This window comes from Diadema setosum, chromosome 2 (assembly GCF_964275005.1).
Source record: "Diadema setosum chromosome 2, eeDiaSeto1, whole genome shotgun sequence".
Taxonomy (NCBI): Eukaryota; Metazoa; Echinodermata; class Echinoidea; order Diadematoida; family Diadematidae; genus Diadema; species Diadema setosum.
This window is the reverse complement of record NC_092686.1, coordinates 23,728,929-23,744,782: the sequence shown is the minus strand read 5'-3', so window position 1 is coordinate 23,744,782 and position 15,854 is coordinate 23,728,929. Positions and strand designations below refer to the sequence as shown.

The following is a 15,854-nucleotide window of genomic DNA, read 5'->3' as shown; positions in this document are numbered from 1 at the left end:
TCCTCTAAGATTGCCACTGTGACGAATTTATCTGTTAGGCATTTTTTATACAACTACTGAAAGATGAAATCGTTGCATCGTAACCATTTTAACCTTTATGCACGGAACCTAATCATACTAACTTTCATTCGATCCACAATTTTCTTGTTAACTATAGGTCATCCTGGATCTATCGGACGAGCGGCTCCTGACGAATCGACCCCGCTGGTACCGCCTCCTCGACGTGCCTAGTCACGGCGGCCAGCACCCGCCCCACTCTTCCGTCATGTCGCCTCCGACTTCGTCACCGGGGAGTCGTCAAGGAAGCAGACGATCGCATCATGATCAAAGGTTCGCGACAGAGCTATCGAACTAACAAACTTCCTCCATGTCACTTCACAATATTCTGAAGTGACTATAACAAATATAAGCACGCAAAGCAAAGATCAACAGCAAATGGTAGACTTCTGGGAAAAGATAAAAATGGCTTGAGATGAAGTCTCTTGTCGAAGTTCCTTATTGATTGATAACGTTTGGTGTAAGAAATGTACCGAAATTGTGTGTTTGTCGACGCCAAATTTTGTCAGTCAAGTGCACACATCAAAATCCGTTTCAAGTTGTTAACTTGAATCGCAGCTCATCGTTGTTTGTATTTACTAGTATCAGGAAGACAACAGAAACGGAAACAGTAACGAAGGGGGAAACACATATAGAGAAGTCGTAGAATGAGATGAGAAAGAAAAGAGACTGAAGGTAATGTATAATGAGGTCTCAAAACTGACATCTAATTCAAAAGATGTATTTATCGTTCAACGAGATTAGTTGCTATAGACACAAACTGATCTTTATGCTATGCTCTCCGCGTCTACTACAGTATGTCAGCTTTCCCACACACACACACACACACACACACAAAAGCTGAACGGGGTCCACTTATGCGCGTTAAATGTGTTTTCTCCTATTAAGGTCCTCTGAGGGTAGAGGCGATTCAAGGCCACGAAAGAGCAGCGGTGAACGCGACCCTCGGAGTGGAAGTGGTGGCCACGTAGGTGGACGCACCGGTAGTCGAGGAGCTGGCGGAAACGGTGATCGAGGAGGTGGAGGCACTGGGAACGGGGTGATGTACGACAGGCCATCCCGCTACTCAAGCCACCACCATCATCACCACCCGGACTCGGACTCCCCCAGCTCGAGATCGTCGGGCTACGAGTACGACACCGATCGGTCATCACAGAGTGATCGATCGATATCATCCACGCAAGGTAGCTTTTAAAACCGGGAGGGCGCTGCAAACCATTCACCATCAAATCATGTTTTTTTTAACGTCTCATTGCTTGCCAGTTTTTGAGTGATAGAATATAGCACGTGTGCTACCCGTCAGCATTTTATAGATACCTTACATTTTGATTTTGTTGACTTATAATTTACTTTCTTTTTCGTTTCCGTTTGTTGTTGGAATATGCTGTGGTTTTCACGAAAAATGTAGTTTATAGGTAAACTTTTATAGATTCACTTGCACTTTGTTACACATAATATCCTCCTCAGAATCGTAATAAGGAAATGACAATGATAAACAACTTGCACATCACGAAAATTGATCTTTATCCCATCGACAGATAAGATTAAATACTAAAAAAAACCCAGTTCATATAATTATAAGACAATACAATATTCTTTTCAAGTTCTCCACATGATCATTCCCTTCGCCGCTTTAAGAGGATAAAGACTTGTTCCCATAAAGCTGCCATAACGTTTTGATTTAGTCACTGTCTGTCATATACTATAATACAAAAAAAAAAATCATAAATACAAAGGAGCCTTCTATCCTATACAGCATTTACACCGGGACCTAGGACATAGCCAAGATTCCCCTTGTGTATGCGCATATAGCTGTCCCGAATAAACTGGACTAGATTAACCCCGACTGTCCTAACAATATGCCCCCTTTCCCCTCCCATCGCTGCAGCATGACGACTAGCCAACCAGACAACTAAAATCGGGAAAGGTAGGGAACCGGAAAACCCTTAAAACTCCGATTCTTCTTGCACCCCTGTATCCACCATATCCAGTTTTATTTACTTATTTTTTTATTTCTTTATTAAACTTTCTTTAACCGATGCCTATAGTTCTGTTGTTTTTGTTTTTTAAGTATCCTCAACGCAAACTTTATATACAGGTACCCTATTACATTCGTTTTCTGGTTTCTGGAATGCTCGTCGTATTCATATATATATATATATATATATATTAACATTTGTCCTTTTTTCTGTATAATAATAATCCCCATGTTTACCCTTGTGCAATTTCATCCCGCAGCTGTATTATATGTTACTTCTTTTCGTTTATGTTTCTGAAAATACTTTGCCATGACATTGATACTGGATTTTATCTGTCAAGATCGCAAGAGGGTTTAGAAGAAGGCTGCATATTAAGGCTGGGAAGTATGGGAAGAACGGAAATGTTACTGTAAATACCCCGGTAAAATGATTACAGGAATAACGCCATGCTTGCATCCATGCATCCATGCGACCTGATAGAAAAAAAAACCCGCAGAAATGACCAATCATTGACCTTTATTATAAGAAAAGTGATACGAATCGGTCCAAATACAAAAAAAAAAAAAAAAAAAAAAAACCCAAAGCAATCGAATACAGCATAAAGGTAGCCATGTAGCCATATTATGTCGAAATGCCTCCTAAACTGTATCCTATATTCGAGACAAGACTATGCTAACATAATTTAATCTAGCCTAATCTAATTTAACCTAATCCATATTTTTCAATATTGCACGGTCAACCGTTTGACCATAGTGAGACTACTATTGACCATAAATTTGACAAAAAACATTGACTGCACATATTGACCACTTTGTGACAGCAAAAAGATTAGAATGATCATCGGTCAAACCGCATGTAGTCTTTCCTTATGTTTCAATCCATATAAAGGCCATTGTGTATTTCGTTTATTTTTCTTTCTTTTTTTTTTTCTTTTACGACGAGTGGAATATATTTTCTTTTATATACTGTTATGTTTTCCATTGCAGGGTTGGTGACAGTTTTGGTGCCCTGTCTCATACGGTCTATGTTATCCTAGTATGTTTTGTAGTGTTGCAATTTCATGTTGATGTATCATTGATAGTGCATTTTTCTGTGTGAGAAGAGCATGCCCATGTATTCATTTGTTTAGTTCTATTTTGAATGCTATATCTATCTCTCAACAAAATGTCAGTATGAATGTATCAGAGCTTAACCAAATCTAATCGTTTGTCTGTATTCAGGCATTGAGTCTTAAAAGATTCGAGCAACACTACCCATGACAGTGTGGTATTGTTGTTGTTTTTGTGCGTATCCAAATAGGTGACAATAACGGAATTTAATCAAACTACTGTAGTAACCAATTTAATGTTTGCTTTCCTGCGAGATATAACAAAGAAGATTTGTCGTGTATGTGCCTATGTATATATCGATACCATCGAGTCACCCACGTGAAATTTCGGCATAAAACATTTTCTTTTCATTTCGAAATCATTCTTTCATTGTATAACGAAAGGTATAGTTACGTGGAATTACAAAGGCATTTTATGGCATTTCATAACAATTGTTAGATCATTGACATCACGTTGTCAAGGCATTACAAGAAGACTTTCCCTTTCTTTTTGACCTATGGGTACGACGTGCATAGTGCGTCCAATAAGCCCAAAATAGTTTTCATGTATGGCTTTCAGTTTCTCGTTTTTCCACGAAGACCGTTCTGTTGATTATTAGCTGACCTCGTTCGCAAATTGTCAATTCAAGTAGGCCTATATATGTGGACGACACGAATGATCAAAACGTTGTCAAAATTTCTTATCATAAACCAAACTGGCGGAAATTGACTGGAGTGTCGTGAATTAATTTAATGAAAAGGTGATACAGTGTGTGCTACATTCCACTGCATTAAGGACATCTTTTTTAATGTTTAAAAAACAGAAATGGGAGTATCATTATCTATTCCATTATGATGGCTATAGTGCTAGGCAGATCTGGTTCTGATTTTAACTTATGAAATAAATGTAACGCCACATGAACGCAGTCAAGATATTGGAATGAAGGTTTTTATACATACATATATATCACCCTCTGATGCGGTATTTTTGTCTTTGCGATTGGCTTTTTCTGATTCCTGATTATACGAAGACTCTTCTTTATTCACAAGAATAAATATACTGCGCATAATCCGCATGGTATTCATCATCTTGTACATTGTTAAGTACACCAGGCCCTAGATTTGTCCTTTTTCAATCAAAACGTGTGTATTGGAATCACGTGGCAAGAGTGGAGTTTTGTAGTATCTTGCAGAAACACGGTTACCGTTAATGATAGTTAATTATCAGTTTTAAAAAAGCAACGATTAGTTGTTTTTTTAAAGCAGGCAAGTGATCATCAATATCTAAGCGACACGTATGTAGTGTAAAACGCATGCACTGAAATGCGTCTCTTGTATTGAGCAAACACAAAGAGAGATATGTGTTCTAATATAGGCATATTTTACTTCGCTTCTTATTTTGACTTTCATTCATCCATACGTTTGGCCTCATAATTGCAACAAAAAAAAATACAAAAAACACCCACAAAAACATGGTTGGAAAACTTACTCAGCCAGTGACTCTCCATCGTAACGTAACATTTTTTCTTCCCTCATTATATTTGACGCTTTAATACTGCATACAAAATTTGACCCTTAAACCAACTAAAAGCACACGTTTAGTGGAGTCTTACACTGTCAGTGATATCTAAAGGAAAACGCTTCTTTTCTTCCCGTTTTTCTTTCTCTCTTTCTCTCTCTTCCTGTCTCACAGAGCACCATCGCAATAAGAAATTCGACCCCAGTCCACCCCAGCAACGAACCCACGTCCATTTTAGTCGCACGCATGAAAACGACAGGTATAAACGAGGTAACAGAAATGTGTACGCATAAGCATGATAAGAATTCCTGTTACTACTAGTAGATGAATGTTTGCAGCGGGAATTCGCATTGTAGTACGTATAGAGTCTGACCAGTTTGGGTTTGTTGGTCCCACCTCCATGTTGTCGAGGGTGCTAGTTTCTGTATCGAGGTTCGACAGTCGGTATTCAATAGGATTGACGAAGGCGGTAAATATTTGGCCTGCACGGGTTTTCTCAGTGGACCAGTTTTCCTCGTTTTGAAGACCTCGTACGTTCTCTTCTTTCTTTCTTTTTTTTTTCAAAAGCTCGTCTAGTATGTAGTGCTACAATGTGAGGGGTAGTACAGGTGTGGGATATAATATCACCAGCTATTGATTCATATCCATTATTTTAGATTAAATCGCTGGCAAAGTTTACTACACGTGTTTGTAATTTGTCGTTGCCAATGACAAATCTTTGTTAATATAATTTGTGAAATACTTGCCGCGTTTGTGAATCCGAAATCTAACAACCCTGGAAACATTAGGGCATAAAACTTCACGGGAAAAGAATGTTCATGTGCATGTGTTTCAAGACGTATAACCACCAGCGCGCCAATTCTTTCCCGTGGTTCATTAAAAGTTATCGTAAAAAACAATGTAAGTTTATCACATCAAAAGCTTGATATCCCAGCCTATTTCCCAGCCTGTGGGAAAAGTTGCATACAACTTGTAAAATAAATAAGTGCGAGTTGTTGTTGATGTTGTGCTTTTTTTTTTCTGAACTACGATTATATTCAGGCATTGATTCCGTGACCTGTCATTTAACCAAATTTGGTCACAAACAATTGCCTTGGCATGTGTCGTACCTATAATAATTTCCAACTGTTCACATCATGTGCTCACTATATACTATATCCAGAAGCCCTAAATCCTCGTGTTCTTCCACTGTGAGGAACAAAAAATTTGAACAAGACAGTGTTCACAACCAATTCGCTCTGTTTGGTGGTCAGTGCCTCACATCAAACTTAGTAGAAAGTAATTGGTCTTATGCAAAAAGTCGCGTTTTTTGATAGTCAACATTTTGCTTAGTATTACGTACAATCATTTAAGCATAACGGAAAATTTTATAAGAATTTGTTTTAAGATGAAAATTTATCTTCCATGACAACACACGGACACTACTTTCTAATATACATATATATATATATATATATATATATATATATATATATATACATATATATATATATATATACCTATATAAGATAATGGTTTTTCATTACACATTTACATGAAGTTCGTTATAATACAAGGAAATAAGTAGTATCAGATATATATCTACAATGAATATGATCACGTTGCAAGAAATTCACTCAAAATTGTCTACCACAGATATGAACTCCCTACCCGAGACTATCCCCGAAGCCCCCAGCGTAGAGACCACGCCCCCTACGACCACCGTCAGTACTTCCGTCAAAATTACCGTGACCGCCAAACCCATGTGCAGTCTCGCTGGGCAGCGGACGAGTAGCCTGCAGTCCGTCGTCAATGGCAACGGCAGGGTAAGCATCGACGCACGCTCCTGAAAGTGCAAAAGTCACTCCATGCACTGGGTGACTGTAGTACTCGAGTTAATAGGGCTGTCGTGTTACAAATCTTTCAAGGGGCCTTGCGAAAACTGTTTTTTTTTTCCACTTTGCATCAATACAACTTTAACAATATTCAGGACGAGTCAAATTACAGTCACCATGTATAAAGTGACTGTAAATTAGTCTAACATTTTAGTAAACAGGGCTCTCATGTCACAAATTTTTCCACGCTTCATAAATCCAAATTCAACAGTATCAACGATTAGTCTAATAGCATAGCATTTTCCACTCGAAACTTGAAACGGTACTCATGCGGGATTTTACCGCCAGTGATCTGCTGAATTCTCATCATTTCAACAATCGAATAAGGGGCTGTCTGACTGGAGCAATTCTTAACTGATCTGTCACCAATTGATTCGTTTTATTGTTCCTCTCTAACATTAGGTGATCGAATCGCTGTCGGAGACCAATGGCGTCGGCACAAAGACGACGTTCGAGCACCGGCCCGTCATTCGCGTCGAGGACTGTGCCGGCAGCAAGCCGGAGCTCGTCCGCGAACGGCAGGCCGGCAGCGGACGTGCGCCCGAAATCTCCATCTTTAATTACACCAGCACCGATCCAGCATCGAGAGCGCAAGGTATGGCAGCAAATTTTTCCAGGCTATACTCCTGTCTCCTTCCTCCTTTGTATGTCTGTTGGGGGATAGGGTAGAATAGCTGAAATGAAACGACGTGACTATAATGTGATCGGAAGAATTTTACTTTCAGACTATTATTTCATGTCAGTGTTCTATTTCACAATTACTCGATATATTATTATAATCTCGTTCCGATGGAGATATGCTTGACTGGAAAAACTAAGCTCTGAGACTGTATATCTCCAGAGCTGTGTCAGAATTACTCACTACCATGATCACTGAATAGCGTTTTCACAGAGATACGCTTGACTGGAAGACGCATTGCGTCAACGAACTTCCGGTCCACAAGCTTCTATGCAATTAATGAAATCACATTTTTGTTAAACGTTTTTCGATATCTACAACACGTGTCACCATTATTTTGGATTGCCACAAGTTTCTACATATAATAATGGTCCAAGTCACAATTCAAGATCCATTGCTTCTCAGTAAAGAAATGAACATGTGTAGATGTTCGTGGGGAATGCTGTCCGTCTATACTAGTACTCATACTTATTCTCGAAATGCCCCCGAGAAAAATATATAGTTCAGAGAAGTAAGAGATAAGTTTGGGTGTGCGCCCTAAGGTAGCTGACTAATTCATTTTGTGATCAATAATGGTCGTAAGCAGCCAAGCAGCGTTTTGTGTGTATTGGTGTGAACGTGAAATGAGAGGGATATGGGAGACAACAGTAAATGCAAAAATGCAATAAAATTGTGAGTGTGGCTGATAGCATCGTGAAGGAAACCTATGAGGGGGAGTATATTCTTTTCAATAATTTTGACATTTTTTCTTCTAAACTGCATGGTTACAGGTAGCCAATCAACCAAAGAGCAACCAACAACCAGTCATCATCGTGATCCAGTCATCCAGCGCGAAACGCTTGCACCCCGACAGACCAACAGGTGCGTTGCCACCCCTTTGCTGACAATAATGCCAGTGGTAAAATAAGTGGTACATAAAGGAGGCCAAAGAAGAAATCATGTCGCTGCCACAGGCCAAATCCATCTCTGCCATTTTTCCATGCAGAAGAGTTGTCGCAACGCACGATACAATATACAATCACTGAGGGAAAGGAACGAGCAATAAACGAAACGTATAATGTAACTTGTGGAAGGGTTTTGCATGTTGCAACTGATTGACAAATTGCCCTGCATCGACGTAATTTGCCATGTTTTTGAGAGTTTTCATAACCGTCAAACAAATGTATTAACAAAATCATTATTATGTACACTGCTTATTATTTGATGATTCTGTAGGAACCTATGTGAGCACCCGCTCACGCAACGTCTGCTCAGGATGCGCAGAACCTAAAGAAGACGGAGTAATTGTGTGTCTTTGCTACGGAGATGTTGAGACATAATATTATGAAGGAACATTCGAAATTTTCATAATGTACTCGTGGTCAAGAACTATTCTGTGTATTTGTACACTATTTCATTCATTTCATTCCATTTTACTTCATTTCCGACGAAAGTGTACAATATGACGTCTGCATATGAAAAAAAAATACAATGACGGAAAAATTTTCTTCGGATGTCAGTGGCTTCAATCTCTTTTCTTTTCCTTTTTTTTTTTTTTTGGGGGGGGGGTAATTATTTTCGATTTTGACTTAAGTTGAAAAACATATTAAGGAGCTTAGCGCCGATGTCAGTAACATATATAAATTGATTTCATTCTGGTCTTGTCGCCCTTCTTTATGCAGCCTTAAATTAACGCCAAGCAAAAACGGCCTTGCCTCTTCCCAGTACCGATCCACCGGCAGCTTGGAGATGCAGCGACCACGCCAATCCACCTGCAATAGACGTTCTGGTAGGATGTAGAGATATCAAAGTGATATAATTTGGTCCTCTTTAATCCAGTTAACCTCTTAAGGCAGCCTTTTCAATGTTCGTTATGCTCATTAAGAGAATCGTACAGCATCGTTATTACCAGAGCATTGCCATGTACCCATTTTATACTCTTGAGTTACGAGAAAGTTTTCGTAAAGGAATACACGCTCCGGTCAGGACTCAAACCTAGGATAAACCGTTAAAGTTCAGGAAGCTTGTCTTGTTCCTCAATTTTTTTTTCGGTACGTCAGTCATTCTCAGTGATGTTGATAAAAAGGTGAAAACACTTCACCATCTTATATCGTATGTCCATTATCCCACGACACGGTATACGTATATCAGTTTTGTGTCGTTATGTTATATAGGACAGCTTTCTCTGTACAGTACATAGTTATACAGCAATATCAATGAATATGCACGAATTTCTACAAGCAAACTGACTACGGCCGTTCATACCGTTAAAGTTCAAAGTCGCATACCGTTCATACCAAACGGACTGATTGTTTGTTTTGCAGGTCTGCTTCCTTCACGTATAAAAAAGAGTAATAACTGGACTAACTTTCGTTAGTTGTCTCCCCTCATACAGAGTCTGTCGCCGAATTGGGTATCACTGAGGTTCCAGAGATGAACGAGAAAAACTTACAAAACCACAAGATTTCATCCGATGACGACAGGTAAATATTTTTGTACACTGAGGGAATGCAGCAATACCAATACAACACAACAGAACACATGAATGTTGAAAGTATTGGCGCAACCATCGCTGGATGAGAAGACTACAACATTTTGTGACGTCACGTATGGAAAACGATATAAAGAAAATTCAACATATTTTTACTTTCCTAGCATAACGATAGAGCACTTGACTTACCTCTGTTAGAAAGGAAGGGAAATAATATTACTCCTATTACAAAGGAATATGTATTTTTCATAAAAAAGGAAACGTTGCGGAATTCTCTTTATATCTTCCTCACATGGGATTTTTCTTTTCAACGAATTGTCCGATTTTACTCAGAATTTTCTGATGTGTGCTAGTAATATTGCTGCATTTACTCAATTCACACGAATGTACACTACATTTGTGTTTCATTGCCCTTTTATTAAATATGTTGAATCGAGTAAATCGAATCAGCGGCGCTTTACGCTGACACACTAAACAATCCCTCAGACATTTGCCTATGAAATTGGCTAAACAGAGCTATTGAAATCATGAACATAATGTGCTTCAATATCAGATGCTTTTCTTTGAGTTATAAAGGATTGCTAGCATCGGACAAGAAATCATAGAGGAAGTATTTTCTATTTCTCATAACAGTTCTAGATGAAGCGTTACTGACAACATTGTTTTGTCTGCAGTTCATTACTCTCTCATTAATCAAATTAAAATAAAACCGTTGCAGGTATTCACCGTGGATAGAGAAGCAGAAAGTGCAACCTCATACCCAGTCGCTAATCGACAGCGCGCAGGAGCTCCCTTTGAAGAGCCAGATGAAAGCCACCCTGGTCACGAGGTTGGCACGAGGCGATCTCGGACCGGGCCAAGTCGTCGACCCGGAAATGCCAAGTATGTCCGTTTCACTGGTCTATATCCATTATTACTCTGTTTGCCGACTGACGTAACATAGAATTCAGATAGTTGTTCTCTCAGACTCCAGCAAAGAGCATATACGTCAATTCACTCTGAAGCATATACGTCAATTCCCCATTTCCAACATTCCCGTATACTTATTTTTTTTTTTGTAAACTTATCCTTTATTTTGTATTATGATGAAATCTATGTATTCAATTTCTGTAGTATATTTATATGTTTCTGTTGGAAATGAAAAAAAAAATGAAAGAATGAATGAATGAATGAATGAATGAATGAATGAAGAACTAGTCCTGTCGTCCAGGGTCTGAGGTCACGTGCTACTTTTGTTTTGTGCGTGTTGTCCTTTTTTCTATACATGCACTGCTCGGTACAATGGGGAAATTCTCTTCCACAAGTTGAAAGACACTATTTAATTAAGTCTATTTTCAAAATGATATTGCTCTGTTTTCTGTGAGAATGGGCTACAATGGCCACGCACATTGTATCATTAAACAGAAAAAAAAAAATCTTGGAGCGCTGTAAACACAACAGTATGACCTACACTCTGATGTGTTTGACGAGTATATACTAAGTTCTACGGCACGAAGAGAACGGTGAATCCAAGGAAAGAACGTAAATATCATTGTAATCGAAAAGAGAAAATGTCAATCTATTTATGCAATCTTTGTATTTCACAGAGATCATATCAGTACCAGTGCAGCAATTAGAGTTATGTAGGTGAATTGAATCAAACACTCCATTGGACGAAAAGTGACATAAACAAACCCTCAATGGTGTAAGTAATACGCTTCATATTAAAACACTATGAATCCGAACATGTGAAAGACATTTCAATCTTCTTCTTTTTTTTTCCGTAATTATCCTGTCTCTTTTTTTTCTCCATACGTAATTTCAGGACAGGTTGATCTCATACTGCTGAGAGGTAAGGATTATATTTTTCGTGAGCATGTAATCTTCACATAAAAAAAAAAAAACAGCAGCTCGTATCTAATTAATTTCTAATCCAATTTGATTACCAATATTTCTAATCTCAATCAATCAATCAATCAATCAATCATAGTTTATTTCCAATCAACGAAAATCAAAACGTAATACAAAGTATACATATCATGAAATGATGTTGTCTAAACTTTTACAAAAGGTTCATGTACGAAATAAATTACATACATCAACATATGCACAATAATCAGAAGGAACGAAGCGTATACATGTATACTTCGCGAGCTTTCAGAAAATAACTTCAATTTTTTTTTTTTTTTTTTGGAAAATAGCGATCCACTAAAAAGCTAAGCTTGTAGGACGTTGATCGCTAGATAATTAAATGTAGATTACTTAAGTCGTTTGAAAAAATATAGCTATTTTGAGATACACTGGCTTCGACAATAATAGGAAATAAGAAGAGAGTATCAATGCTAACGCCCAGACGGTGTTCATTGAACTGGTGTACCAAGAAAATATGAGGACAACACACTCGTACATACATAATCTCGTATACATTTATGTCACGACACCTGATTATTTATAGATTATGATAACGTCCCTGATAAAGCTCAAATTACTTTTTTTACTTGATCATTGCTGTTATACGATGCGACAATCTTAGAACAGAACATAGACATGTCAAACCGACAATCTTGTGCGGTTGCTTAAAGCTGCGTTTACACCATGTTCCCGGCGGCCACAGCAGCCCCGTTTGCCCAAAATGTAGTGCGCCGTGGGTAAATGAGACATTCTCCTGTTTTTCCCCCTTCGCATTCTAGTCTTCTTCGATTCAGTCCTCGCCCCGGTGAACATACTGCTATCAGAAGCTGTTCTCACGGCGTCTGGTCAGGTTAGACTATCAATATTTTCAGTCGCGTCCAGCTACGGACAGGCCTCGAGTAACGGCCTGTTACTAGTACGTGCTGCCCCGTTTTGTCACGTTCACCCCACTTTATCGCTGCATACAAGATTCCTAATTAGCACCGGGACTGCCGTGGCAAATTTTATGACAATCTAGAAATCTGACACGCGGCATCCACGGCAATCAGGGCCTGTCGCGTTTGCCTATCCCGTCTCAAGGCGTTGTTTCAAGTCCATCCCGTTTTGTCCACGATGGCCTAACGGGGCTGACACATGGTGTAAACGCAGCTTTAGATGACGGTAGATTAGAAAGTTAGGACAAGAGAGAGAGAGAAAAAAAAAAGAAAGAAGGGAAGAAAGAGGAGAAACTGTCAAAGTATTTCGTATTGTTGTCATAGTTACTAGACGCCTTAAATCTCAAACAACAATGCTATGCTTTGTTGGGGTTTTCTCTACTTTGTGTGAATCAACATCTCCTCATTCTACAGGTGAATATGAAATCGCGGGAGAGATCAAGGTCGGATTCAGGCGGGAAAATAAGGCCGACGGTGAAAACCTCTACGTGCAGGTGTTCCAGTGCCGCAAGATCAGACACAGGGGCAAACCCATGGATCACCCGGGTAAGAGCATGCATTGTTAGCTCGTTAGGTATATCGGTTTGCAGTAAAGAAGGTCTTAAAGATTCTATATTTGTTAAGAAATACATGAAAAAATACACTAATAAAAAATAATTGTATAACAATTTGTATGAACATTTAGTACAGACGGAAGTACAGATCGATCCGCGCGTTATTATGAGTGTTACAGCACGAAGCACTTTAATAACTTTATGTTCTGCAAGAGGAGGGCTTTCACTCCAGGTTTATGGACACAACTTGGATGAAATTGTCGAGACACTTTTTTTTATTTTGTTTGCCCCACAGACCTGTATGTGAAGGCCTACGTGGTGATGGGAGAGCGGAAGATTTCCAAGAAGAAGACGCGCATCTGTCGCCAGGAGAAAGATCCCACCTTCAACGAAGTCTTCGTCTACCACACCGGCGTCAAGGGTGTGGCCATTGAGGTGAGATGATATACGGGGTGGTTTGGCGATGAATAGCGATGAGATGTCGATCTCGACACAGCTATGATGGAGATGACTCAAATGGATAATGAGGACGACAGTGATGATGATGGTTCTTCTTACTGAACGAGAAGCAAGCACTCTGTTAAAAGCACTTTAACATTACATTGATTGTAATGGAAGTGTAACGGATCAGACTCATTTTGCTTTAGATAATTATGTCTTTAGATTGTTTTGCTTAATTGTCGTAAACAGACGGACAGACACATACACACACATACGCAGACGCACACAAACGCACACGCATATACGGACACTTATTGTGTTGCCATTGTTGTTGTTGTTGTTGTTGTTGTTGTTGTTGTTGATGATGATTGTAAAAACCGATCTCTTGACGTTTGATTTCGTCTTCCGTGTCCATCACAGATGTCCCTGTGGGCCGCGGGCGGCCGCTTTGGTCGGAACACGCTGATCGGCGAGGCGCTCATCTGGCTGGACGACCTCAAGCTGGAGCAGAGCGAGATAGTCGGCTGGTACAAGCTCCTCCTCTCAACCTCGGCGCCCAGCTAGCAACTACAGAACGCAGGTGGCGTCCTAACCACCTGCTGCCCGTCCCTCTTCACCCAATGTCTCTTTCTGCTCCTCAACTGGTGACAACATCACGCCCATTGTGTTGTCGGCGTTGTTGTTGTTGCTGTTGTATCTGCTGCTACTTCTGCTGCTGTTATCGTCGTTGTTGGTTTGTAACGTTAGACAGGTGTAAGGGGAGGTGACTGCAATCTTTTAGTGTTGATTACCTCTTAGATGCTGGACGGTGCGGTGCAGTTATAAGATGTGGCGTTCGAGTAATGATGCCTTTTATGAGATTGCCTAAGATGTCATTGTTTTCACCAAGGGTTTGAATAGACTTTTTTTTTCTCCTGAATGTTTCTCTTCTTTCAATTATACGTTGATTGATCTTTTCAAGGTTGAGCTATATGGATGAAAATGAGTTAAGTTTTTTTTTTATATAAAAGCAGTTAGGCAAATCTATTTTCATTTCGAGAACTCATATTATAATTCTTTTAATTTGAATACGTACAATTAGATTAGTTCCAAGTTTATTGAATATGTGTTTTTTTGTTTCCATAATCGCTCGAAAATTCTTCCCTGTTGTGACGTGATTGTCTGAAATCAGAATTACCTTCTTCCGCCTCCCATGCGCTCATGTAAGCGTTATGTATGTTGCTTTGTATTACTTTATATGGAAATAAGATCATTTGAATAGAATTGAATTTAGCATATCAGTGGCTTAATCAATCTCTTCATAATAAGTATGATAGCACAACGCTTGTATCCTGATGTCTTTGTATCTTGTATGTTTCCCATACCAGTATTTTGATGATGCAGTTTTTAGTTAGAAAACAGATCACTCCAACGCATCACTTACAACTTCATAAAAAAGCTGAGTAGTACATTTTCGATTTTTTTTTCAGCTGGATGATTGGTTGCTATGCTGTGTGGTTTTTCAAGTTGAAAAATTCTGCATTCGAATTCATAGTGAAATATGCTATTCCAGAACAAATCACGTAGATTGTCGAGTATCAAGACTAGATCGTAATTGGCATCAAGCACGCGGATTCAGTGATTGCTTGTAGTTATAGTATTATTTTAACCAGCATTTGAAAGAACGTCAACGGTTCGATATACTCTGTCTAGTGTCTACACCCATCGCCTTTAAGTTTCCAAACGCCTTTTCGATGCCAGTGATCAAAGGTGATTGTGAAACCTCGGTGGGATTTTCTCTACATTCAGTTCAATGAATAATTTACTCGGATTGAAAATAAACTTTGTCGAGGCAGAAAACGTTTTGTTGACAACATTGGAAGTACGCTGTTGATTTTGTTTCTCTGTTGATGCAATACAAAAAAAAAAATCTTACTACTTTCTTTTAATGTTAATGGTACGCTATAGTTTTTAATGACAATTCAATGCGCCGTTGGTGTGTTGCAAATGTTTTGACCGACAAAGGTTCTGCGGTCTCGTCATTGTAAAGTTAGAGATGGGTATATCGAGATGAAGCACGCGCTCAATCTAAAAAAAAAAAGAGTTCGTTGCGTCATCAGTGAAACATTATTCTGTCGAAAATGCAGCTGGTACTTTACGTGACAAAGATGTTGGTAAAACTCTCATAGCTTAGACTAGTTAGACTGCAAACTTTGCGTTTGTTTATCGAATTCAGGATTTTTTTTTCATCTGTCCGTTTCATGTGTTCAAAACGAAGTGCGATATTTGTTTCGATATCATCCTTTTGAATGTTAGTGATATAGTTTAATTTGAGCCACCAAAGTGGTGGTTGTGGTGGATGTAACTATTGCGATGGTCAGTGCTGCTCT

At 39.1% G+C, this 15,854-nt stretch overlaps 1 protein-coding gene across 1 annotated transcript in view; it reads left to right on the top strand.

Annotated features, from left to right (window-relative positions):
- Positions 1–14,049, top strand: part of LOC140243418 (uncharacterized) — a 90,677-nt gene extending 76,628 nt beyond the window's left edge. The window contains exons 17-29 of the mRNA XM_072323101.1: positions 158–330; positions 946–1,241; positions 4,817–4,912; positions 6,278–6,447; positions 6,919–7,111; positions 7,966–8,056; positions 8,857–8,963; positions 9,570–9,657; positions 10,384–10,547; positions 11,470–11,496; positions 12,905–13,036; positions 13,340–13,479; positions 13,906–14,049. Coding sequence (XP_072179202.1) covers positions 158–330; positions 946–1,241; positions 4,817–4,912; positions 6,278–6,447; positions 6,919–7,111; positions 7,966–8,056; positions 8,857–8,963; positions 9,570–9,657; positions 10,384–10,547; positions 11,470–11,496; positions 12,905–13,036; positions 13,340–13,479; positions 13,906–14,049 — 1,821 coding nt within the window. The remainder of the gene's footprint in view (positions 1–157; positions 331–945; positions 1,242–4,816; positions 4,913–6,277; positions 6,448–6,918; positions 7,112–7,965; positions 8,057–8,856; positions 8,964–9,569; positions 9,658–10,383; positions 10,548–11,469; positions 11,497–12,904; positions 13,037–13,339; positions 13,480–13,905) is intronic.
- Positions 14,050–15,854: the final 1,805 nt, after the last annotated feature.